Raw genomic sequence first — 26,890 nt, 5'->3', positions numbered from 1 at the left:
TGTGGCGGCTTTCGCTTTATTTTCAGCGTGATAAGCCTCGGCCGCTTTCTTCTGTTCTTTTCGGGCCAGCCGCGTTCTTCCGGCAACCATTTTTCCAGCAGCCACACGCTTTGGATTTTTTTTTTGCTGTGTGATATCGGCGGCAGGTGCTGCCTGGGTCTCGACCTGAGGCGCCGTGATGGCAGGTGCACTCTCGCATTGTTCGGTTGACATTCTGAAGCGAACCGTATTCTAAGCAAATGAAAAAAGTTTAATTGTTTAAACTTGTCAGCAAGACCTCAGCAGTTGTTGATGAATGCTGACCGGTTATTCTGCAGTTGCTGAGCCGAGTACTTCATCAACGCCCTCAAGCGGATAGCCGTGTTCATCGCGAGAAGGGTGGCTCTGCTCCGGCAACTGTGGACTAAAATCAACATGTTTTGTGGTGACGAACACCGCGTTGGCCGCAGCAAGAAACCGGCGGCACTTCAAAGCAAGGTTGCCGGCCAGATTGGAGAGCTCTTTGTTCAAGATGTAGTCGTTTCTGAGCTCTTTTTGATAAGCGTCGGTGTCTTTGATTTTGACAGTCATTCCGACCGCTCTGGTTGCAAGAAAAATAAAGCTGTCGATCAGGCTTTCCGTTGTCTTTGAGCCCACGTATGTCTCGTAGCGTTTGGTGAATTTCTCGACCTCTTTGTCGCTCAGGCGCTTCACCTGCTCGTGGGTTAGCTGCACTCCGATGACCTCTTTGGTTTTGCCTGTGGACACGAGCACGGCCAGCTGCTCGCGAAGAGCAGGAATGTCAGGTCCGGGGGCGGTTGGAACAAGGCCACCTGCGGGACCACTCGACGGCTCGGGCTCTGTTTGAAGAAGGTTCATAACGTCTGCTAACGCGGCGTCTTCTCCAGCCATTGTGCAAGGCTATATACAACTTTCATTTTTTTTATTCAAATAACTTTACCCCATACGGGTGGTGAAGCGCGAACACAAGATAAGAGAACTTTCGCTCTTTCAGCTTTGAAACCAGACCTTTGTACTCATCCAGGGAGAGCTCGCCGGCGTAATGATCGAAGATGGCTTTCGTGGTCCTGGCCGAGGGGGTGTAAAAGAGGATGATCGCCGCCACGTTCTCCCGGAAGGAAGATGTTATGCCGGTCAACTTCTGGGTCAGCACCCAAACGCTGACGCCCATATGTCGGGCAGAAAAGGCGAGATTCACCAGCTCGCCTGTATGCCCTTTCACATCTTTGGAGGCCGCGCAGTCATCGAGGATTATGAGCGTGTTGGTGCCCTCAGAAAACCATCTCACGAGCTTCAACCACTTTTCTACGATATGCTGATCGCATACTATCACACCCATTCTTGGATCGTTTTCGCCAAGCCGGTGGTAGGTCTTGTTGTGCGTGAACGTCGGGCAGATGAGAACGATGTAGTCGAACTTTCCGCGGAAAGGGCCGTAGAGCTGGTCCACCACGAACCTCGATTTGCCTGAATTAGTCGGACCCACGATGAGAGCGTTGAAGGGTATCTTGCTCGGGTCCATGTTCATATTCAATACTGCACATCTTCTACCTGGCTGTTCATAAGGTTTAACTGGGAGTCGGAGATGACGAATACGTGGCATTTCACGTCGCCTGAGCCTTCGGTTTTCCGTTCAATTTCCAGCTGGACACCGTCCGTACTGTTCACAATGCGCGTGCCGCTGCCGTGCATGTTTTGGTTAACCATGGTGCGCATATCAGTCACAAGCCCCAACTTATCACCGGTGTAAAACTTTGTCATATCCATGTGCTCCGTTTTATTTTTTTCTTTCACAAACAGGTTGCGGGCCTCTTCCCACATGTCCTTGCCTTCGATGCCGCCGTTGTAAAGCATGTTGGGCGAGCCGTTGACCGTGACGCTGACTTTCGTCAGATCGGGGAAGATGAATTTTTCTGAATCTCTGTTGCCTGCAGTATACGGCTCTACAAACAGGAGGAGGAGGGCTTTTAGTGACCTTCTTTGGGCGTTCACTTTGATGGTGAACCTCGGGTCACTGTCTTTGTTGAAGGGCACCTCTTTGTCATACATCACGTGGTCGTAAAGTAACTCTTTGCCGCTGGAGTCAACGCTCCGCGCCTCGTCTGCCAGAGTCTTGCTGCGGATCATTTTGTACTCGAGCTGGATTTTGGTCAGCTTGCATTTCAGCTGGGTTGTGTCGGAGCCTTTGACCACGTGTATAGCTTCGGCAAGTTTTACGTCGAACTTGAGGTCGTTGTAAAGGGCCTGGGGGTAGAAAACGCCGTGGTCGGTTAAGACCTGATGGTCAAGCCTGATCCGGTACTTTTTTCCGTATACCTCGTTCAGCTTGTTTTCAGCGTCGACACCCGAGGTTTTCTTGTCTCCCGCGTCTGAGCGAATCTTGCACAGATCCTCCCTCTGAATCCCTTCGAGAATCCTGTTGTCTCGCTCCTCCTGCGAAAGGAAAAGGTCTTCGAAAGTTTTGTAGATGTCATACCCAACCGTGTCTTGCAGGGTTCTTCCCGCAAACGACACGACCAGCCTGTCAACGAGCGCCCGCGTGACGTTCTGGACGAGGAAGTTGTTGGCGTGCCCTCCAGAAAGGTCGATGTCAAAGACAAGCGCTAGCGAACCCGGCACCAGAACCTTGTTCTCGTTTAGCTTGGGCACGTAAACGTACAGCGTATTGCCGGGGTTGGCTTCAGAGGGGTTAAAGGTGATTCGTTTGACCGCGCGCTCGGCCTTCATGGCGTGTACGTTCTTTTCGCTGTACATTGGGCGAAGGTTCTCCGGCACCTCTGACATTGCGTATAAAACATCGACGATTATTTCTAATTTGAAAAATAATAGGCTTGGAAGATTATCGCTATGGCGGAAGGCCGCGACCAATTTGGTCACAAAGACCCGGCCCTCGACAAGCAGCTCGACAACGACGACGACGAACAAGAGGTTGACACAACCCATCCTTTTAAGCCACGCGAAACGTCCACTCCCTACGAACCTCGCGACCCCTACCACGAGGGTGAACAAACGGAAATGTCTTCTATGCGGCACGAGCAGTCCGGCCTGCCTGACACTTCTTATGCCGAGACATCATTTTTTGGAGAGGATATCCCTTTGCTTGAACCGGATCCGGAACGGGAATTTATCATAGACCGGTTAAAAGGCCAATTTTCCAAATTTAAAGAGAGTAGTTTTGCAATTGTGAAAGGCACCAAAGGAAAAACCAAGGGTCAAATTGTTGCAGTAGGTACGGGTGGAGGTGAGTACCAGATTATGAAAAAAGACGGGACAGACTTCCCAAAAAGTTTTTTAGAAAGGTTTAAAGACAAACTTGGGCCTAGAACTACAGTTGTTATTGAAGAAGACCGGGATACTATCAGAGAAATGAAACAAAGACTGGCAGAAGCTGAAAACCAACTATAACAGGCGGAAACACTATCTTCGCGAAGAGAGGAAGAAAAGAAAGAAGTTGAAGATCTGAGACGTAAAATCGAGCAAACTGATGCGAAGATCAATACCATTCAGGATGAAAAAGGTTCGAACCTTGAAAGTGAAGCAGAGCTGCGTAGGCTCAAAGAACTGAAAAAGAACTATCAAACCGATCTTGAAAACAAGAAAAAAGAATTGGATTCGCTTACGAAACAAACAAAAAACAGAGAAAAGGAACAAGCCAAGGTTGACAGACTCAGAGCCAGCCTCGCAGCAAAAGAAAGAGAAACAAACGCCATGGAAGAAAGGCTCAACCAAACAAAACCGTTGGATGACCTGAAAGAGCAGGAAAGCGAGCTGCAGCGCCAAAACGAGAAAGACCAGGGAATCATCCAAGATGAGAATGCCTCGCCCTCCGAAAAAGAAGCCGCAGAAGACAGAGTGGCGGAAAGAAACGAGGAGCTCGCGCGTTTGCAAATTCAGATCGCGGAAAGGGAAAGGGGGCGGCCTCTCTTGGAAAGGGTAAAAGAGATCTTCAAAAAACATGGCGTGACCTTGACCGCTATTCTTATCGCCGCCAGTACCACAATCGGAGCTGTCATCGGGGTCCTCACCAGAGGTTTGAAAGCCACCGACAAAGCTTTGGGAAATGGCCTCAAAGATATTGCCGCGAAACTTGGTTCTCTGCTGCCCGGGATGACTGGCTCGATTGTGAGCTTGCTGTTCAAAGCCGCCGGCCAAGTCGTCGGATTTCTGGCCGAGCATACCTGGCTGCTTATTCTTGCTGCGGTGGCCTTTTTGTTCGAAGAATATTTTAAGAAAAAGCGTTAACTTTACCTCCAAGCCATGAACAGCAATGCCGATAATCCAACTACACCGACAATTACCGCCGTTTTGTTTATTTCATATTGCGGTGTTTTATCTGGAGCCGTGGGCTCAATTTTTTGGGCCTGTTGAGTTTCGGACGAAGCTGGTTTCCTGTGGGGTTCCGCCCCACGCCCCGGGTCGAGGAGCTTGCCCCTCCTTAATTCGGCTGTTGCGGCTTTGTGTATCGGGTTGGACGGATGGCTGTTGGGAGGGTTGATTTTTGACGGACCGCCTGCCATGAGTTTGAGCCCAGCTTTTCTTGTCTCTGGGTTTACCTCGTTGTTGACCCCCAGTTTCATCCCGGAGACCGCCTGTTTCAGCTTGTTGTTGTAACCGATTGTGCTTGCGGTGTTGATTATCACTTGTGCGGGCATGAGCCAGGCCATGGGGGCTACAGCGAGATTGAGCCTCGCCTTCGCTTGATCCACCGCGAGCTGGTACCTTTTGCACGCTCGCGGCCAGGTCGGGCTGTGTGATCGCGCTTTCCATCAGCACCAGGAACTCGCTCTGGGCTTCTCTTGCTCGGCCACCAGAACCGAGAATGCTGCTGCGGACGTTGACTTGCGCCCCCAGGATGCAGTAAACGAAAGCCTCAATTGACTGGTTGATTCGCGCCAAGCCCGCCTGCGTCAAACCTGATGCTGTGTTTGGCGCGAACCAGTCCGATTGGGTAACAGAAGCGGCCCCCGGCTCGATGTAATAAATCAGGTCCCCTTTTATAGCTTTCCCGCCTTCATCGCTGAATTTGTTCCATCCCGGGTATTGATAGTCAGTTTTCGACGCGCCGGCGCCGGACACGTAAACATAAACGCTTCCCAGCGCTTGGTTTGGCCCGTACGTGTAGCGGAAATCACTCGACGGATCTATGCCGAACTCGCTGCATAGCCTTTTGTACGAAGCAACGTCATAATTATTATTGTATTGGTTGAAAGTCGGGTCTCCGGGCAAAGCGCTCATGCTCTGAATACCTCCTAGCTGGAACAAAATGCGCCTGACCGTGAAATACACGTGGAATTTGTAGAAAGCTCTTATCGGCGGGGGGAGATTCATCCCGCTGTCAAAGATTTCGCGAGAAACTCCACACCCCTGTGTCGCGCAGAAAACCGCGAAGTTAAGCTGTTGCGGCCAATATTTCATGTCGGGCCCACCTAACCAGTGTTTTGATTCGACTGCAGAAGTGTGCCTCAGTTTGGTTCCTTGAAATATTTCTCGGAATTTTGTTGTGAAATATTGGTCAGGCGTGACGTAGATTTGGATTGCGTCGTTGAATATTTTCTTCAAGCTTGGCGCTTTGCCGTCGAAAGGTACCGCAGGGGTGGCCAATGAAACTTTTGAACCAAGGGGCGACAGCTGGTAAGGAAAACCCCCGCTGTCTCCCAAACCAAGCGCTTCTTTCATTTCGGCGCTCCAATATTTTCTGTCTGAGCCGAAGACGCTTTGAAACGAGTCTTCGCTTTCTTTGAAGAACACCTCCGCGGTCACGTTATTTTTCTCGTCGACGCTTCCTTGCGAAACGAACCGGCTTTTGTCCGCTTTGGGGAAGCGGTTTAAAAAGTTTGTCCACGCCTTTTTCTTCGCCGCCTCCGCTTTTTTTTAACGCAGGACCATTCCACAAATTGGCCATATTATTTGAACAAAATTTTATTTGTTGAATATAAAAATGGTTGTTCTCACTATTGTCACGCAACAGAACAGAGGGACAATATCTTTTGAAAAACCGATACCGAAAGTGCATTTCATGAAACTCATATCTTGCAGTTTGTACAACAGCTGGAACACTTTGAAAAGGGAAGGTTCAGCCACCTTGGGAGATAAAAACAAAGATAAAGCTTCGTCAGTTAGTAAATTACTCCCAGGGCATTGTAGTTTAGAAAGATTGTCAAAAGAAATAGACGGTCTGTTCGCCAAATATCAATATAAAGAGTTGCAAACAGCAATAAACCAACCTGTTGGCCAGCTTGTAATCAGAAATTTTGGGGCTGGGGCAAAACCTATTGAAATTGATCACGATTTAGCCGATTTGCTTGGTATTGGGCAAAAGTTGTTGCCTATAACCTTTGTAAAACGGCTCACATATCCAACAACATATTTTATTCATTGTACTTTGATCGACACAGAACGGAATCTGTTCAATGGCAAAAGGTCAGATGTCTTAGCTTTGTTTGATGTGAAAGGGAAGCCTTATGAAAAAGTAAGCTACCAGGCATCTCCGCAACAGGTTTTGCGAGACTGTTCTACAGACGAGTTCATAAATAGCATCACCATTAGCGTCAAAGATGAAAATGGCGAACTCTTTGATTTCAAGGGCTTCCCTCTTGTTTTGAATAAGAGTTAAATTAAATTTCTATATATATACACAATGTCTTCGGCGAATCTGTTGCCTCCAAGCGCGCAGCCTGACGAGTGTCTCTATCCAGTTGTGGCGGAGCGTTCTCAAAATTTCCGCTTGCAGAAGGTCAACGAGATTTCCAACACTTTGGCCGGTGAGGTCCACCACTATCGCCTCGTTGCTAAAAAATACAAACGCGCGAGAAAGTTCGTTAATTGGGGCGCCGCCGGCTCCAGCGTTCTCTCGGCAGCGTTTTACAGCGCAAGTTTTGGTTCCACTCTATCTGTGGTTGGCCTGCCGGCAGCTGTTCCTCTTGGCGGCGCTGGTGGATGCTTCGCTCTTGTTTCGTCGGGGCTTATAATCGCCAGCAAAAAGCTCGACTCGAAAATAAAGAAGCATCAAGAGATCACCACGCTCGCCGTTGCCAGGCGGGACACCGTCAACAGACTTCTCTCAAACGTTTTGAACAACAACGAGGTGTCTTCCCACGAGTTTGACACCATCCTTTCCGAGTTTCAGCAGTATAACTTTCTGAAAGATCAGGTCCGAGCAAGAATGCTTCGCCAACCATCAACGAGAAAGCTTCCTGATGTTGATGTCAAGAAAATGGAGGAAGACGTCCGTGGCAGAGTTGAAGTGGAAATGATAAAAAAAATTACGAACCCTCCTGCTTCGAACTGAGTTTTAGAAACAGACGGTTTCATTTACATGTAATAAGAACATGATTGTCTGCTTCCACTTGGTCGCGTTTCTCGTTGACGAGTATTTCACACCTGAGTGGCAAAAAGAGGCTCGCGATATTACGCGCGAAGTCGTCGCTGCGATGGTTGAGACGGATGAGGGTTTTTAATAATAACGCCCCCCCCCCCCCCAAAAAAAGGAACCACTCGTGCCAATCGTAACCGTTCCACGAACATATTTCCAAAAAATTCTTGTAATCGTGGTCGGCTTCTATAAGACGTTTTGGCTCCTTCGGCGGCCTAACCGAGGCATTATGAACAGTTCCCTCATTTTCGAAACAGGAGAAACAGCAACCCTCGAAATAACAGTTCGGATATTCGAAGCAAATTACCATTCGCACAATTTGTTGCTTGAATTCGCATAATGGTAGCTTTAAGATATTCTCGTGGACCCTGCCCCACCCCATTTCCTTTTTTTCCTTTATCTTTATCGCGATGTACTCCTTGAGAATCATCTCACGAAGCTCTGGGGGGGGGGGGGGGGGGAGGTTTTGAATGGCCTCGGAAAGCCAGCAGCTTTCTTTCCGGCCCCGCATCAGCCACCCGCACTTGTTTGGCGCTCGAGTCATCCCGGCTCGGGCGGTATAACAACGGGCTCGCTTGTTTCTAATATGGGGCCCTCGTTGTTGTAAGTAGTATATAGGGGATTAACCAAATACTGTTTCAAAGAGGGAGCTGAATTTCACCGTTTCGCAGCCCCCAGGCTCAACCGGCCCGAGCTTGTGAGGGCCGGACTTGATGGTGGGGGCTGCGATAAGGTGAAATAAAGCTCCCTCTGCGAAACGGTATTTGGTTAATCCCCTATATACTACTGCATGTGTGTGCTATGTTTCAGAAGTGGAGTAATACTATAAGTTCATGCATGTATGTATACTAATAGTAGGCCTGCCAAACGATAAGGTGATCGTTCAATACAGATTTATCTATCAAACACCGGGTGAATTTGCTCACAGAAATTTCATTCCAGAGCTAGCAAAAGGTACATATAAGTTCAAAATAGATTATTGGTCATCATGTATGCGTTTTGTATCATCCGTTGGATTGTCAGATCAGACTAACTTAATGTGAATGACCGCATTTAATATAGAGATATTTGCCATTGTAATGTAGCTTTTCTTTGGAATTCCTGCATATTTGGTTTCTTGTCCAAACATTAACAGGCGTAAATGTATTGTTTTGGAATAACTGTTTTAGAAAGGCAAATAGAGAAATACGCTCTTCCCTAAGTCACAGATTTTCTCGCGAAGCTTTTTTTCTGATTTAACTAGCCGATTGAAACAGACACACTAAATCAAAAACGCAAAATCTTATCTTTTTTCTACCGGCACTGTCTCTAAATCTACTTTGTAGTGTTAGTAGTAAGTAACTAAAGTGTCGTTTTGTAAAGTACTTCAAGTAATTTTAAGAAGGCAGGTAAGCTCAATTAGTGAATTGTGAGCTTTGTATTGTAATGTAAGTCATGTTTTGTTTAGCAATGTAATGTAAATAACGCTGTAAGTGACTGTTATTAAGTGACCGCTAGCAACATAATTGCAAGTAACACTCTAAGTGACTGTTTAGTAAGTGACCGTTGGTATAAGTAAAAATAAATACTAGAGATTACTAGTGATTAATCTAATAAGTACAGTAATATAATAAGTAGAGAGATGTCGAGTAATGTAAGTAGAGTAATGTAATGTAAGTTTAGTCCTGTACGAATGTTTCTTTAAATAATAATAATAATAATAATAATAACAATAACGATAATAATAATGATAAAAAATAAGGGAAATTCTGTAAAGTAAAACACAGAATGTATGTTTAGATTTGTCAAAAATGTAACTAGTGCTAGTGTTATTGTAATTACTTATGTTATCGTTAGTGTCTTTGTATTAATATAAGTTACTTGCATGTAAAGTATAAGCATTCATTGTAATTACTCACGCTAATGTTAGTGGGATAGTTTTAATGAAAGTTATGTGTTTGTTAAGTTTTTGTGTGTGTGTGAAAAAGCAATAAACGTGAAAAAAAAAAAAAAAAAATAGAAATATGGGTCTGGAGCCAGCGCTATTTTGAACGGGATTCATAACTTGTCATTGATGTAAATGCTATTTTAAAAAAACGATGGTTTCTTCAGCTTTATGGGACTTGTAAACTGGGTCACATTGATTGTGAGCTTTGAAGGGAACATTTAACAGTTTACGAGAAAGTCTAAAATAACTAACATCCATAATCTCTTCTTGGTTTGCTTCCTTGGCTACATGCCCGGCGTGGCTTCCTTGCTGACCCCCTTGTCATGGACGTTTGGCTGCCATACACTAAATGTATCACATCCGCCACTCCAAATAAAGCGAATGATACACGGTTCAACATCGTTCAACTTTTGTTGATCAACAAATGTTGAACATTGTTGCGATTTGTTGAAACGTTGTTGACACTTGTTGAACACTCGTGCAACTTTTGTTCAGCAACAACTACACATTTTGACGCGAACTTGAAATGGCGGACGAGGATATGTTGCTGTCGCTTTGTGCTTCGAGCGTTATCGTCGTTGACATAAAGCGTCGACAAAAAAAAACAAACAAACAAACAAAAACTATCACCTGAATTAGCAAGGATTTACCCACTCGCTGTTCCAAGTTTTGCTGCAGTCTGTACCAGAGCTGTGTTTCTCATGTGACGGTTTTTGTGATCCTTCGATCTTATATCGCACAGGCACGGAAAAGTCTCGTGCGGATTGATCAGTTGAGTGGTGTTATCAAAACTGACTCCATTCGAACTCAGCTGATTCCAACTTTTCGGCCGCCATGTTGATATTTCCACGAAGGCACGTGACACCAAACTCGAAAAAGATTGTGTTACTGCTGGGTCGCTTGTGAAGGGATATTTAGGTTCGCGCATACGTAGAGGTCGCCTCTTTGAAAGGTGACCACAAGACCACCGAGTTAAAACCTCAATTATGTCAAGTTTTCTTCCGTTTTAGGTCAGTTTTGTTCAAATTGTCAGTGTTTTTCTAAGAATTCTACCGTTGTAACATCGTGGCATCACTGTGAGTTGTTCTCATGGCCTATCGTGAATTAAACGTTCTGGTTAAAGTGAATTTGTCCATGATTTGTCGCCGTTCGCAGCTACAGATTGGTTGAAGCCGTTTAATAAGTGGCAGTTTGTTGACTGGAGTAAAACCAAGCTCTACTTTCGTTCAACAACTTTCAACGTGTTGAACGGCATATTTCAACGGTCAACATCACATGATACACTGTTCAGCATTTGCTGAACAGGAGCTGCAGCATTTGTTGCTCAACAAATGTAGAACATGTTTCATAGGATCCACTGAATCGGAGAAGCAAGCTTACCTCAACAAATTATAAAATTTGGAATATCAGTTAAACTTGGTGTCAAGAGCCAATTTAACTGTTAATTTTCAACGAGAAGCTGTCTGTAAGTGATCGATAATTTGTTTGGGGAAAGGACCAGAAAATTCGTTTAAGAGAGTCAAAAATCATGGTGAACTATTTTCTAGAAATATGCGAGTCTTAGCCTTAATGTGTTAAGAGCGGGATGTTCAAAGTTTCGGCTTCTACCACAGAATGTTTGATGTTCAACGAAATTTACGCTAAATGATAATTACAACACAAGGGTATGTTAGGAATAGCATAGTCACCATTCTCACAGTGTTCGCCCTCGAACCCAGTAGTACACGAACATCGATATCCTTTCTGTGTAAAACCGGACTGACAAGTTGAGTTGTTCTCGCACTTCCATCCGATCTTTCCGCACTTGTTCTGAAACGCAGAAAAGGAAAATAGTTGCTTATAAATAATCTACTACTCTCTTGTTGTTAGAATAAATGAATGAATGACTGCTCAAGACACACGTTTATTTCACTCTTGGGATTGAAATTCTGTCAGCCGATTTTAGCCGACTCAACCCGGACGTAAGAAAAGTAATTTATGCACAAATATTAAGATTTTCGTGGAGAGCTTATATGTCCATTAACTTTGGTGTAAACTGGCTTATCAAACAACTGAAGGCGAAAAGTTTAAAAAAAAAAAAAAAAAATGATAGTCACTTACTTCGGCGCCACGATAATAGTAAAGATAGTTGTCCGTCAGATTCCCGTCGTGCTCCAAGTGAGTGGAGTTATTCAGCTCACATTCATGTGTTCCGTTGGGATCTTTGTTCTTAATATTAAGACTGACACAGTTTGCATCCAGGTAGCAACGGTATTCACACTCGTCCAAGTCATTGACAATCATGGTTTTTATCCAGTGGTTCACTAAACGTTTCTCAGCATAGAAATAGTGGGCTGGAAAGTACAGCTCACGTCCTCCATCTGAAAAAAATGTAAACATGTTTATCTAGAGCTTATAATAAATAAAGGAAAATTTGAAACAGGCTTTTATAATTAAAGTCTGAAACAAAAATAAACAGTCAAACATTTTAAAGAACAGAGTAATTTAGGAGTGAGTGCTGAGGGCTTATGTACATAGTATCTCCTATCAACATGCAGTATATGTTTATTTCGCTTTACTCTCCACGCACGAGATTGATTTTTTTGCCAGACCTTTGTATAAAAAAATCGGTAAAACTATAATTTCTAACCGGTTCGTTATTGTTGTGATACCAAATATATATGAAATAACTTCTTTAAAGGGGAGCTAAGAGTGTAGTCGCAATTTTCTTTCCCGCTTGCTAAGTCTTGTGAGGATCCATGATAACTGCATGATTTATTTCCGAGTTCACCTTTCAGTGTCATCGCTTTTTTAAGAAGAATTTACGAGGAAATACGATAGTAAATCGAGAAATTTCAGTTTTTAGTGGACCAGATTAATTTTAGGTACTTTTCAGTCCCTTTTACATTTTCTTAAAGCTAAAGATAAATCAACTAGGTGCCTTGAATAACACTGATAACATCTTATTTATGGGAGCTAGATAAAATAAATTTCACAGTTCAAAGAAATAATGCTAACGCAGGTAAAATTATATCATTAGTTTCACTTCACTAGTACTTTCAAGTGTTTTTTCCATATGTAATGTGTTAGAAATAATTAATTTTTCAGAAGAATTTTAAAACAGTCAAACAGAAGTTTGCAACACGATGTAAATAATCTCAGTACAAAGTGTTTGTTTACATGTTACTCGTACCTCAGGTGAATTCTTTCTGAAACATTCGACGCTGTTGCTTTAATCGCTTACTTGTTGTTTAAATGAAAGAGCAAACTACCAATATTTTGAAGACTGGACACCTCGAAGTCATAATTTAGAAATAATTAGCAAAGAACGTAAAAGAGGTCTGAAACTTAAAATCGATTTTTTAAAGTGCGAGTGACGGCTTGCTTTTTAATCTTCCCCTTGCCGATATCAAATGTAAATTCTCCTATCTAAGCATCGTACATTTCTCAGTTACTGTCCTTGAGAGAATTTGGTGGTATGAATATGAATTTGGTGTATATGAATATCCACGGTGGTTTTGCCACCTGTCTATTAAGACACCATATTAATATTCTGACGATAGAGAGTGCTGATCAAGCTTTTCAAGTTTAGTTAAGAAAAAATAAATAAATAAATAGTTGTGGAACCCGAAATTTCACTCTGTGGCAGAAGAATAAATCCTCCCCCCGAAGTATTAGCTTTTGTGGACTGAGAGGTCTGATCATGTCTTATGGAAAATTTCCGTGCTACAAGACTGAAATTAGGGTGACATGGAAATGGCTAATTAATACGAGACACGACGTCTATATTGGATTTAAATCATGAACTGTTTTTAGCTACAGTTTTAGTCAAAACGGTTTTGGTAGAGGGAAATTCATCCGGGTTTAAATCTTTTTCCAAACAATTCGCATTTAATTCGATAATAGTTTTACTATTGCGTCAAACCCCTGCAAACGTCTCGTTAGAATTTTCGCTTAAACAACCACTGGTAAGTGTATTGTTATTTTAAATTAGTGGTGGGTAATGATCAGGATCACGGCCGTTTTAGTTATTACAAATGAAAAAAAGAAAATTCTGTGTTCCTATGGATGTTATTCCATACTTATTTTCCTGTTACTTTCACTAGTGTTTCTGTAACTTGGTAGAAACGCTGGAGACGTTTGCTTCTTAAGTAGCTGACTATCACCTGCTTTACGATCTTGAATTAAAGTTAATGTATGCTACAATGTTTTATTTTCCTTTTCGTTGGGGAAAAAAATACGAGAAAACGACGAAAGATCATTCGTTCATTTCTATTATCAAAATATGAATTCTCTTTACTCGGGCCATCATAATGTCAACAGCTTTAATTTTGTGTTTCTCTCGGAAGATACAAGCAAGCTCCTACAGGAACGAGCACCAAAATCGAACAAGTCAATAACAGAACGGAGTTCTGTTGTCTGCGCAAATTTGCCTCCATTGTGGGTGGTTTTAGACAAACTGTAACAACTTCCTGTAAAATACAAGTTTCGATTTACCGGCCAAAATAATGTAGTGAAGCGTTTAAACTTCTCACACTAGGAAACGGACTGATTTAATGATAAGCGTGTGCCATAAATGCATGTATCACATCGTAAAATTAAGATAAGAGAATTGTAGGTAATTTGAATTTGGTAAACATGGCTGATGTACGTACGTTTCTCATACATTATATTGTATTCAGATAAGATAATTAGAAAAAGAATATTCGCATGTCGCATGTGACTCTCATTTGAATTCCAAGGTGATTTCCAGAAAATCCAGATTCGACGTTGTTTAATAGACTTAAATGGATCGAGTGATTGTCCAATTTACGGTAACCACCTCAAGTTAACTATTAGACACCTTTTCCAATGAAGAGGAAAATGCTCGGCATCAACCTTTAATCAAGTATTCATGGTTTCTTCAAACTGCTGTCATTTGCTTTTTATATTTTAGACATACTGAGCTAGTTTAAAATTCGTCTCACTTCCTCGCTTTATATGTTGACAGTGCGTAATTTCCCAGAATGAAATGGTTATGAACACAAATGCTTGTTGCATTTAAGCACGTCGCTTCCAAATCTACGGCTAATTGGAGATCATCAGCGAATGTGTTGGCCCCTATTCAAACGGAAGACTTCAAACTAACTATTGATCACGAGCAGAAGTAGATAGGCCTGCTTAGATACCACTTAATTTTCGAAATTGGACAGAATATCGTGACAATATCAATGGATTCTACGCCTAATTTTCTTTATTCTCTTGACGTGTCCGCCACTTGACAATATTAATAAATGATGGAGAGATATGGCGCCGACTCTGCGTAAGTCAGAATGGAAAGGATGTGATGCTAATTCGTAGAAATTCGATATAATTTCCAACCATAGATTCGTTTCACATATTATCAATAGTCCTAACTTAACAGCCATCTTTAGCCCAACTGAAGAAACCTGAATAAGGATAGCATCTATAAAATACAAAGCAGGTGAAAAGGAAATTTTCAAACTCACCCTGCGTCCGAGTTGGACAAGGGATTACCGAAATCCATGACACGAGAACGAAAAGCAGAGAAAAACTCATTCTTAACCTGCGGCGGACGTCTCCACTTAATAAGTCCCAGATACAAGTCAATACAGTATTGAATACGCACCAGTGCTGTCTAAGCACCAGTGATGTCTGGTCGAATTAAGCTCTAACAAAAGCTAACAGCGACTAATGAAAGATGGCATTATTTGGCTCACGGTTAAAACAACGCTTAGAAAAAACCAATCATGTTACGTCTTCGCTTGACAGATTATTCAGTACATGTAAACTTCCCATTCTAATTGTGCATTTTTTATGAAAAAATAAAATACGGTTATTCAATTAATTATTAATGTATATTTTTTTGCCTACATGTAGGTGTTGGTTGAATATATTTGAAGGAGAGCCATTCCAGTTTAAGTTTGAAATAACCCACAAAGTTAAGCTAATTCACTGTCCTCAAGCGATTACAGAAGAGATTTTTTTGCAGTTACACCTTAGATAGAAGAAGAAAATAAATTTCTAAAATTCCGGTTCTCCTTGTAAGAAATATGATTCTTTCTTATACTAAGTGAAACGATGATTGAGTTTTCTGATTCCCGCTATTTGGTCTCGCATCAAGATTCTTTATTGGTATACTCTCACTTGTTTGAACGTTATTATTGTGAACAGGATGGTCTATCAAGATTTTATTATATAGACACAAGTGTTTTACTGGAAAATACACCACTCGCAAAATTCATACGAAACTACATCCGGTACTCGAGTGGCGTATTTTCCATATCCTCATTAGTGAAGATGTCGGTGATTTTACTGATATCAAGTTTGTCTCTTAAATTGTACTTAAATTCGTTGGTGTACGGTCGAAACATCTTCGGGTCTTCCTCGAAAGTCTTCGGCAATCTTTGGCAATCTTCGAAAATTTTCGGAAAATTTTCGGCAACGTTCGTGTGACCTTCGTAAATCTTCGGAAAGCGGTCGAAAATCTTCGGAAAATGTTTAAAAAGGCCGTCATCAGCATGTCTATATAATAAAAAGAACATTACACGTTAGCTCGATGATATGAATTTTATGTTCTCGTGGCAAGAGCAATATCTCACCCGTTCGCTGCGCTCACTCGGGAGATATTGTTCTTGCCACTCGAACATAAAATTCATATCTTCTCGCCACCGTGTAATATCATCTATGCACCCCTTATTAATGTTTTTTTCCGTTTTTTTTTCTTCCCACATGATTTCGTTCCTACATTTTTTCCCTGAAACTATCCTTTACTGTAATGAGAAGTTCTAGAATTTGAATACCACAGCAAGTTAAATGTGATTGAAAAATAGGTGCTAAGACATCTATCAAGCCCATGACAAAAGACTTCCTGGTCAAAGCTTACACTTTCTCCGGATGTCTGAAAACTTTCCATTTTTGGAATTTTGCCTCAAAATATCAAGTTTATGCTGATAGTTCCCAGACAGCACTTGTTCCCTTAAAATAATCCAAAATTATCCCTTGTCCCATGCTAATGACTGATTCTTTGTTCCCAAAAATCGTTTAGAGTCTTCAACGCGCAAAGAACGAGAAAGATAAAGATTATAAAGAACTATTAGTTTAGCTAAACATGTTATCAAGTTTGAAAAAACTGTGATCATTATGCGACCAGTGTTATCCTCACAGTTTGACATCGTCATTATTAAAAGAGGTTATATTTCTATTTAAGGAAGACTCGCCAAAAGGGTTGTTAAAGAAACATAATTGTATGCGCAAACAAATTTACTAAAGAGCAGTTCTTAGCAGGATTAATTACCTAACAGATGTTTTTTGTCCGCCCACCACCGTGCATGTTACTCAAGCTAACTAACTATTCTTCCAAAGAAACCACGTTCTATTTCTGCTTTGTGAACAGTGCGAGACAAGTATGCTAAACAAAAGTTCGTTGAAGTTTAATTTGAAAAAAAGATATAAAAATTGCTCGATATATGTACAACACTAATACAAATTCGTTTGTTCTGTGACCTAAGCTAATCCTGCAATTATCGAAGAAACGTTTACTCAAGAATTAATGTTTACATGCCCATCTATACGGAAAATAATGTAGCTGTTCCAGAAGAGAAGTTTTCTCGGTCCGAAAGTTGAAGCGTTCAATTCAAGGAAGAAGCTTTCCACGGAAATGGAATCGACTGCATGTCGCTAGTTATAATCCCGTAATTATGAAAAAAAAAAAAAAAACGAAAAAAAAGGAAAACGTTTTACTCAAAAACATTATGTTAACATCTACACGGAAAATAAAGCACCTGCTCCAGTAGAGAAGTTTTCTCCTTCCTGAAAGTTGAGGAACTTGTAAAATGAAAAGATTAAACCTTTAGAGAAACTAAAATATCGGCTCGTCCTTGATCATTAGATATTGATCAACTTTGTTCTCTACACGAGGAGCTGCGATTTGTATTTTATTTATTTTTTTTTTATTTTTTTATTTTTTTTCGAGCGTTAGCGTTAAATCTTCAATAACGATCAGCACTATTTTTCTCCACATGTTTGAAATACTTATTAAGTAAGCATTCTGGTTAAGCGGTTTTACGAAGATGACTACGGTAAGTGAAAATACAACTGCTGATATGCACGCACTTTCTCCCAACTGCTAAATGCGAAAATGTATGGAAACTACTTGGGCGAATAGCAATGTTAAGTAAAAATATGTTAAAAAACGTTTGCGCGTTGGCCAAATTTGAAAGAGAGTTATGAAATTTTTATTTCACCACGCTTCACAAAGCATGCTTTACGAAGGCTTTACGAAGGTCTCTAATGCTAATTTCATACTTTTCTATCGTTGTCGAATGAGACGACAAAAGCTTTTAACGATAATGCATTCAAAAGTCAATAATAGCTATAATTTATAATCACTCTGCATCATTTAAGACTATTGTTTTTTGCCCAACACGTCCGCTCATGTTCAGACTTGCAGCATCTTCCGCAGGAAGAATATTGTTGTATGTTCTTAGGACGTACAATACCTAGAAAAACTGACCAATTACAACTTCGACGCAAATCACTTTACCTGCCGTAGAAAATGAGCCAACGAAGAACATAAGGAACAAGAACGGAACATCCCACCTGCAAAATGTCATTCCGTTGACCAATGGAATAAAACCTTCGAAATGCAATTTGTTTACAACCAGCGACGACTAACTTAGAGATATATTAGAAATAATACCAAGATATAAACATTTTAGTCGTGTGTTGTTTGAATATTTAATGATACGTCGGTTTTTTTACTAGCATTTTAAGCTAAGGGAAATTTTGATTATTTTGGCAGTTTGTCAGGAAGTTAAAAAGTAGGCAAACAACTCCATAGCAACTAGTTTCTTGAAATTTATCCGACATGATTCAGTTTTAACTTTGTCAATCGAACTGAGCCACTCTTGAAAGGGTTCCGCTAGGTTGAGTAAATTTGAAATGCCAAATGTTAACTAAGATAACATTTTTATCTTTCTTCAAACACAAAAATACACTTGTATTTCGAATTTACGATTCGAATGTCACACAGCTCTGAATTAAGTGCGTGCTCTGGGGTATTGTTTTGACTTGTTTCTTAATATGTTGTGTATTTTGGAGAGCTCACTAGAAAGCTAAGGAAGATAATTAAATATTATGACGCAGTGGATATAAAGATGTTTTAATTTGACTTCCTCCCCAGATGGCGATCAACTTTTTATGTTTGCAGCATGAAATTACACCTATTCTAAAATTCTTAAAAATGCAATATTTTGCAAACAGAGTATCTTGGTTTTTGTAGCGTCACTGAAAATTTACTCATCGTTATTTTACATATTAAATATTAAATGCAGTTTCCATTTTTAAATGTGTTTATATTGAATGATCTACTGACTTAGTCAAACAGACGTTAAAAATATTTTCATACCCGCTAAATAGCCAAAGTTACTCTAAGAAGTACGTTTAATTTTCCAAATTTGTGCATCATTAGGAATAAAACATTCTATTTACTACGATATACATATCGGTTTTAGCTTTTCTTTTTGGAAATTGCGGTCACTTTGACTTCCCGTTAGACAGTTTTCCACACAAGATTGGAAACATGATCACGGCTTTGAAATTAATATCTATGTTGCTTTTTTTTTTCCTAATGGTTCATGCTGAAGTTGGCACGTTTTATAAATACAAGGCTTTATAGATATTGAATTCGTATCCGAGTACGCTTTCAGATATTTGAAAACATGTCCAAACATGCGTTTTAATACCAGTCAAGAAATGTTTTTTTCCAGTGAAATGCTTTTCAAGGTGGAGCACGCATTAAGGCAAATAAAAACTTTATTGTGTTCTATATCTCAGCCTAGACCTACAATAACATGTATTCAGGCTAAAATAAGCATATATGCCAAGTTTGGATACACTATCAAAGGGAATGTTTTCCCACGAGCCAAAAGGGTGAAGGCAGTTTTTATAAAAGGTAAATAATAACAATACATCGAGTAAAGATATGAATTTTTCCCGAATCTGTAGGGGATAATAAGAAACAAGACACCGAAGCAGAGGTAATGTTTCAGCGATCACAAGCTTTCGACACTGTCACAGCGTCTTTCTCAAGTGAATATGGCGGGAATATATTTGTTATGTAAGCTTGAGTGAACCAAGTCACGTGCCAAAACATCTCTGTATAGGGCCAGAAGTTCAAATCGACCGTCTCGATTGGACTGGCACAGAATCTCCAAGGCCTCATAAATTCTTCTTCTGATCAAGTTGTTTTCTTCTCTTTCTTCTCTTGCTATGACAGTCGACTTATTTTCCTCTAACTTGTGGTCTGTTTCCCTAAGGTGTTCTCCAAAGGCGGAAAGTGTCAATCTAGTAGTGTTAGAACGTTTCTTTAAACGGACCGTGCATAGGTAAAAGGGTCGGGCGGTTTCCTAGTATAGATCTTTTTTACAATCAGCACACACTAATTTGTGGATGACGCCACACTTCCTTCCATCGGTTGTGGGATCTTTAGAATGTACAAGCTGTGATCGGAGAGTATTGAAGGGTACATTGTAGGTGTTTGTACCGTGCAGCCAGGGAGTAGCGGGTACAGGTTAACAGCAACGCACCCCGAGTGTCCCTCTCCCCCATGTACAAAGTGTATCGGAGAAAATCTCTCGCGCCTTCCGCAAGGCAAACATGTACTTTGACCCTTTCATGCTTGACTTTGCTCCAAAAAAGCCGTATTTATTACCGTTATTTTTTTTTATTTATTTATTTACTTTTTGGCATGCAATGTTGCTAAATTGCACTAAATTTTGCTAGGAATACAATATTTTACATTTCATCTTGATTTTCGACTATTTTCCACAGTCTAATGTGCAATGTTTTACTTTAGCGCATGCGCATAAGCCATTATTTTGCTGATGCGTTGCGAGTTTTGTCCACCCTCATTTTCCTTCACTTTTTCTCTCTCTTTCTTTTTTCACTATCTTCTACTCTTTACTTCCTTTCTATCAGCTGCAAAAGAATTTGTACTGACAAATGAGACATTGATCAATTATGGAGGTAATGGCGAATTTCACCAGCAATAGACCAATTTCGATATATTAAAATTCACCCTAACACAATAGACCTCAGCACGATGTTCTGGGCAATAAACCCCACAAACTCTGTAGTTATTCCCTTGAGCCTCGTACTAGTACTGAGGTCTATTGTTTTTGACTGAATTTTAACATATCGAAATTGGTCTATTTTGCATCAATGAATGAACATTTGTTTTTCCAGTAGCTCTGTCAGCATTCAGTCGATTTTTAAAATGGACACACGTGTAGAAAGTCTCTCTTGAGTTTGTTGTTTATCAGAGCAATCTGCTGACGTAGAAATTGATGACGTCACAATTAGTTCTTTGTCTACCTTTCCAAATGTTGTCTGGGGACAACACTGGCCGCGAAAGGGTTAACTTGTAGTACGATTTTTATACAATTACTTTTTTTATTATTATTTTCAAGTTTGTAACGACCTTTTTTTTTTTCAGGTAAATATTACATTTCTAGATCATTTTAGCTCAGATCCTTCTAAGTCAGTTTTGATGATTTTCTGACTGTAAGAAAACAGGTACGCAATGCGCACAAGTGTATTGAGATCAGTGGTGGTTCTTGTAATCTGATTGGCTCTCAGTGGTGCGATTTAGTCACGAATCACATTAATTTTACCCTTAATCGCATCTTTTCCCAGCCCAAAACTAAAAACTAGTAGCACTTGAAAACGCGGGAGAAGCAAGTAAGATGCATTCGCTTATACACATAGAGTCAAAGGAATGAACTACTCGATACAAAGGTGTCCAAGTAAAAAAGCTTATCTACACACACGCACATATCGCTGGGATATCTGTCAAGGAAGTTTTAAACCTTTAAAGGTGTTCATTAAAGCCCTGGGACGTGTGCACAGCGGCTTACTTCATATCCATTCACAGTTTTTGTGTACAACAGTTATGACTTCTCTCTGCTAGGGTTGGGGAATGCAATTAATATTGCGGTATAGTTCACGAGAATTCATCCAGCCGACCACAACACTGCAAATCGGTTTCATAAAACACAACAAAGCACCACCTTACTTTCTTGCTCCAACTGTTCAATGATAATTCGATTTTCTCTTTTTTCAGAGCTATCTTCGTTGTTCCTGACATTTTCGCCGTAATGTACCAAGAATTGTCGAGGAAAAGGTTGTTGTTATTCATTGTGGTAGATGCAATAATAAAGTGTATTATCGTTTGTCTCACGATGTAGTCACTTGAGATGTAGATCGCGACGTTTCGACTACATCGTGAGACAAACGATAATACACTTTATTATGTACCAAGAATTATAACACACGTGCCCAGCCATTGTTCTGCTCATTAAACCTTTTGCTTAGCGACGTTCTCGCTGCCGTTGCCGTCGTGGTTTTCTTAAGAAAACATCAGTTTAGTTTAGGTATCATCGACAATATCGAGAAAATATTTTCAGCTATAGCTAAGAAAATGATTTGCAAGTAAAAGCATGTTAATTTTTCTTCCTTAAGTGGTAGCAGTGTTAAATTGTTTTTAAGTTTCGACTCGTTATCGTGTGTTTCTCTAGAATACGTCTGGTGAATGATCCTGTAGTGCTGGTCTCTCAAAAGAGATAAAATACCTCCACCTCACCAGGAGTGAAACGAAAACTTCCAGCTAGAATTGTTTTCTGGTCTTTTACTCCACTTGGACGATTGTACGAGAAACCAATCTGTGCATATGAATTAATATTACCATTTGCCTTGTCAGCAATGTAAATATCGTGCCCTCCACCAAATGTTGGACCGTAATTTGGATTCATGTAAATTGCTTGTGATGGGTTTTTCACCTTACTCTTAAATGGCCTTAATCCTTCTTTATTGCTTAAAGAATAAATGAAGGCCTTGTCAGTAGTGCGATATCCACCATGATGGCTGGAAGTGTTCGAAGTGTTCGCTCGGTCGTCTAAAAACGGCGCAATTGGTCAAAATACTCTTTGAATAGAGCTTTTCGTCTAGCGCGCTTAATTTTCACGGGCCAAACTGGCCATTTAGATATGGTATACCATAGCATAACTTTTTCTTTAGAACCTCTTATTTGACGAGATTTTAGTATACTAGAAGAGTTAGGATTCTCTCAAATCAGTTGAAATTTGGCGGGTAAATTAAATTGCGATACTAGTATTTTTCAAGTGGTCAAGAGGTAGACGAAACGTACTTACTTCAAAATGAATTTTAGCGCAGAGAAATGATTAAACCGAAAATCACAAGCTGTGAGAATGTGAAATCCATTCAAGTTTCCTTCTTTCTGTACCGGCTTGTTTAAAATGCACAATTTTGCATATATTCCATATGCCAACTTGGTTGATCAAGTAATATTTCGAACTTTCCTAGATTTCACAAAAAATATGAACTCGCTGGAACTTTTAACCCTCGGACGTACAAGCGAACTCGTACCCCTACCGTGGTACAAGGGGGAAGGGGTTTGAGGGGCGGTGAGGGGATGATGGGACCTTCCCATTGGGTTTTCGAGCGAAATAAATTTCATTGACTTGATATCCCTGAGCTTGCTCTACAAGATAAAACCATTTTTGTTGGTTATGATGTCTATGACGTCATATGACGTTCAATGACGTCATTTGAACCGACATCTTGGATCCGCCATCTTGGATTATTTTCTTAAAAGTCAAGAAATAACGGAAATAATTCATGAATTTGTACAATTTTATGAAGAAAACTGGAAGAAAAAAAGTTGATTTTTGGCTGGGCCTACATGAGATTTGATGGCTGCAATAACATCGTCAAAAATGATGGACACGCAGTTGACATGTCAAAATTTTCGCAGAGAATGAAGGAACAGCTTCTGAAAGTTTAAGCTCCTTAGAGTAACTTGTATTTTCAAAACTTTGAAAAAAGCTTATGGGGGTGGCATCTACAACCCCTCTCCCCTTGTACGTCCTAGGGTTAAAGTATGTTTCTGAAAATAGTTCACCAAAAGGGTCTTTTTGACGTTATAAAGAAAATTCGAATTTTCCGACTTGCTATCATATTCTCCATATTTAGAGGCAGTGGCTCTTAATGACGTAATTTGACGTCAAATGGCAGCATGACCAACAAAAAGTGTGCCATCATTCAAAGCAGAACCAATGCTATCTATTGAACGAAAACGATTTGGATATCCCATTACAACGAAAACCTGGAAGAGCCCAAACTCGATCGTTCCCGGGGCCTTTCCCCCAGAAACGCCCTGGGAACAAGTTTGAGGAGAGCCGGCGCTTGTACTCTTGTTGGGTATGTGTCTGCATGTACGTCTGAGGGCTGATTTAATATTTCGTTTCCTAGATCTAGTTCAACTTACCACAATAAACATACTTTCCGTTGTAGACACTGTCCAATGAACACCACAGGGAAGAAAAGTAACTTCCGTCTGTGGTACAGTGGTGATAGGTCTTCCCCTCAAAGTTGAAAGGAAAGTAACAACATTTCCCTGGCGATGGACAAAGACTCCCTGTGAAAGTCAATGATGTTCATTATCTACCAAGGGCTGATTGAATATGGTAATGAATCGAAATCGAGCTGTTTTAATCTTCAGTGCAATGTTCTTTAAAGGGAAGCACAGTGGTGTCACAGAGTTAGTATGCCAAGAGACCATGATCTTCGATTCGTTAGATCATGGTCTTTTAGTATGGTGGACTCATTACCAAGTGGTCTGGGTTCGAACTCTGGCCGGGGGTATTCTGCTGTACTACTTTGCACTTGGAAAAATTTACCACTCTCTACCAGATGTATAAATAAGCACATCATATTTCCCTGTCTTATAATTTAATTTAAAAACAAAAAAAAAAAAACAGATTCCAACAAACCAACTAAAGTAACCAGCCACAGACATACAAACTGACTTAATGACTGACACACAGACAGACAGACGGACTGATTGACAGACAGAAAGACACCCAGACAGAACAGTATGCGGTAAAGTACTTGAATGGAATAAGGAGGTAGCATGGTCATTTACCCAATGGAGCGTCTGTGTATCCTCCAAAGACGTACTGATTACTTTCTATGATTGTAACAGTATTTTTCTTTCCATCACAACGGCTGTGAAAGGTAAAAGCATCCCAGCCATGTAAGGAAGCGCGGTAACACAGCTTCCACTCAGAGTCATCCCCAACAGAGGGCCCAAGAAACTGCAGAAGATGAGTGACATAAGATGCATTTTTCGACAGTATTGTTGAGCTTATTGGGAGCTCTGAAATAGAAAGAGAAAGTTTAAAAGTAAGGTCGTGATGGGTTAATAATATCGAATAAAAATACAGTCCAACCTCTCCTCGAATATCCACCTCCAAAGCTGTAAATGCTTTTGCATTATGCACAGTTCACTTGCTCGCACGGAGAAAGAGAAATGCATATACATGTTATACCATAATACGGACTCTCATCTACCGCGACGGGGATCTTGTGCAACTGATGAATTTGAAGGATGACGCACTTGTAGTGGGTATTTTTTTTTATTTATACACAAATTTGTTATATAACAACTTACTAGTTTCGCATATTTTCCCAGCGAAACCGACCTCACACTTGCAAAAGTAACGTTCGCGTGTACTTTCACATTCACCTCCGTTTTGGCATGGATTCTACCCAGCGCAAAAATCTATGGCTTCACCGAGAAAACAAAAACAAAACGAGAAAGAATTAAGAAAAACAGTTAAATGCAGCTTTAGTGACCAATCCCACTTTTTGGCCAACGGTATGAACGGCTAGGCAGAAATTTTAGCAGAGCGATCCGTCGGTGAGACAGAGGAAAAGTGGGTTCTCTCCAATATTTATAAACTTTCCCTTTCTATTTACATCCACTGACAAAGCCTCAAAGCGTTACAGGTTTTCTTTACCTGCACAGACATGGCCATCCCAATGGCATCCGGCTTTACAAGTGCAAATGTATGGCCCAATAGTATTATTGCACACGGCATTTGCATTACAGCTGTGAATTTTTTGCTATGCACTCGTCGATATCTCAGTAACAATATAAAATTAATACCTATATACAAAATAGTCAAAAAAATATGTACAGTATTTTGAAATCTTGGAGGTTTTGCGTTACCGTTTTTGTTTATTATATAAATAATAGCAAAATAATAAGTACAATGTCTCTACGTATTTCCAATAATAATAATAATAATAATAATAACAGTAATTTTAATAATAGTAATAATAATAATATAAATTGAGGGTAGCACACAACAGTAATCACTGAAAACCAGTGGCCTTCATATAAATTTTTACAGAATAAAATTAAAAATATAGAAAATTATTCATAAATATGCAACGATAACATAAAAAACTAAGATATGAGACACACTAAAATATTAAAAAACAAAGCATTAGATTAAGTTTAAACTAAGAAATTTAAAAATTTAGGCGATAAAATGGTCCACTTCCTTATAACTGTTCATAAAATGATTAAAATTACTGAGAAATACCTTCCATCCTCAGTCTCCCGTTTTAATCGGGGGCAGACAAGATTTAATTGAAAAACATTGACGGAAAAACGTCAAACAGCTGCGTGGCACTGGGTAAAGACTTGCATGAAAGTGGTCCGTAAGAATAATCATGAATAAAAGTACCATATTTCGGGTAATGTTTCCAGACGTTTCGGGCCCGGCCCTTCGTCAGTGGAAAACCATGTTCGTCGAAATCAGTGTAACGTTTGCATAAAGGTTTAACTGGCCATGCCAGCTCGTTCTTCCGTTCACCTCTGCATTTCTAACAAGCATAAAATTGACCTCCCGACAATAACACAGAGGAGGGTTGTAGAATTACTGCTCTCTATCCCAACCCATAAAGCCACCCGAGATGATGGCATTAGTGCCAAATTACTCAGAATTGCTGCACCTGCAATATTATCAACGCTGATTGTTTATCGTTCAAAAAATTATTTCTTACCAAGTTCACATTGGTCACCTGTGAATCCAGAGGAACCTAAACAGCGGATCCTTTGCTGGTAAAACCCGTTTGACAGGTTCCGTTGTTCTGACAAAGAGCGTTACCACAAGCATTCTAAATTAACAAAAAAGCGCAATTAAATCGATGGCATAAAATCTTAAGCTATTTTTAATCAGTACCACGCCCATTGAGTTAGGTAAAATACACACACATATACCCTTGTGGTTCTTTTTTTTTTTCACAGTAACCATTGGACGTATTCAAAATAGCTTAAAAAAACGCGTTTTTTTCTTTCGTTAAGAAGGTGAAGTGGTGTTTGAACATTATGTGATATCTTCGTCCACAAGTGGTTTAGTAAACTACTCCGTGCAAGAAGTGGATCAGCTAATTACATATTTATAGTTTTTTTTTTTCTTTTTTAACAATGTCTCTTAAGATCGCCGAGAGTTTAAGCAAATGAGGACCGTGGCGATTGAACGAGCACGAACCAAAAAAAAAAATGCGTTTTTTTTTTCATTATTATTCGTTTGCACGTCGTCTGGGATGACTTTCAAAAGTAGTTCGAAAGTCATTATTGAGCTATGTAATGACCAATTCGGAGATCCAGCTGTTATATGTCCCAGGAACCCTACGGGGCATTAGGCGTCAAATAAGAGCGTAAAATTTTAATTGTGCCG

At 40.4% G+C, this 26,890-nt stretch overlaps 2 protein-coding genes, 2 long non-coding RNA genes and 2 pseudogenes across 4 annotated transcripts in view; 2 read left to right on the top strand and 4 right to left on the bottom strand.

The window, feature by feature from the left end:
* Nucleotides 1–26,890, top strand: part of LOC149104480 (uncharacterized) — a 193,773-nt gene that overhangs the window by 57,035 nt on the left and 109,848 nt on the right. The window lies entirely within an intron of this gene.
* LOC149104494 (uncharacterized) lies at nucleotides 247–891 on the bottom strand. Its single transcript, XM_089270995.1, has one exon. It carries the CDS (start codon nucleotides 889–891, stop codon nucleotides 307–309), a length of 585 nt encoding a protein of 194 aa, XP_089127121.1. The 3' UTR covers nucleotides 247–306.
* Nucleotides 965–2,784, bottom strand: LOC149104493 (uncharacterized). The gene has a single exon (XM_089270877.1). It carries the CDS (start codon nucleotides 2,782–2,784, stop codon nucleotides 1,531–1,533), a length of 1,254 nt encoding a protein of 417 aa, XP_089127003.1. The 3' UTR covers nucleotides 965–1,530.
* LOC149104492 (uncharacterized) lies at nucleotides 2,848–4,243 on the top strand (annotated as a pseudogene).
* LOC149104491 (uncharacterized) lies at nucleotides 4,243–5,902 on the bottom strand (annotated as a pseudogene).
* Nucleotides 23,573–25,373, bottom strand: LOC149104490 (uncharacterized). Its single transcript, XR_016201291.1, has 3 exons — nucleotides 24,811–25,373; nucleotides 24,283–24,516; nucleotides 23,573–23,775 (listed from the first exon to the last, which is right to left on the bottom strand). It is a non-coding gene; the product is annotated as an uncharacterized LOC149104490 (long non-coding RNA).

This window comes from Orbicella faveolata, unplaced genomic scaffold, assembly GCF_042242905.1.
Source record: "Orbicella faveolata isolate gen_17 unplaced genomic scaffold, um_ofav_v1 contig_34, whole genome shotgun sequence".
NCBI lineage: Eukaryota > Metazoa > Cnidaria > Anthozoa > Scleractinia > Merulinidae > Orbicella > Orbicella faveolata.
This window is presented reverse-complemented; position numbering and strand designations above follow the sequence as displayed.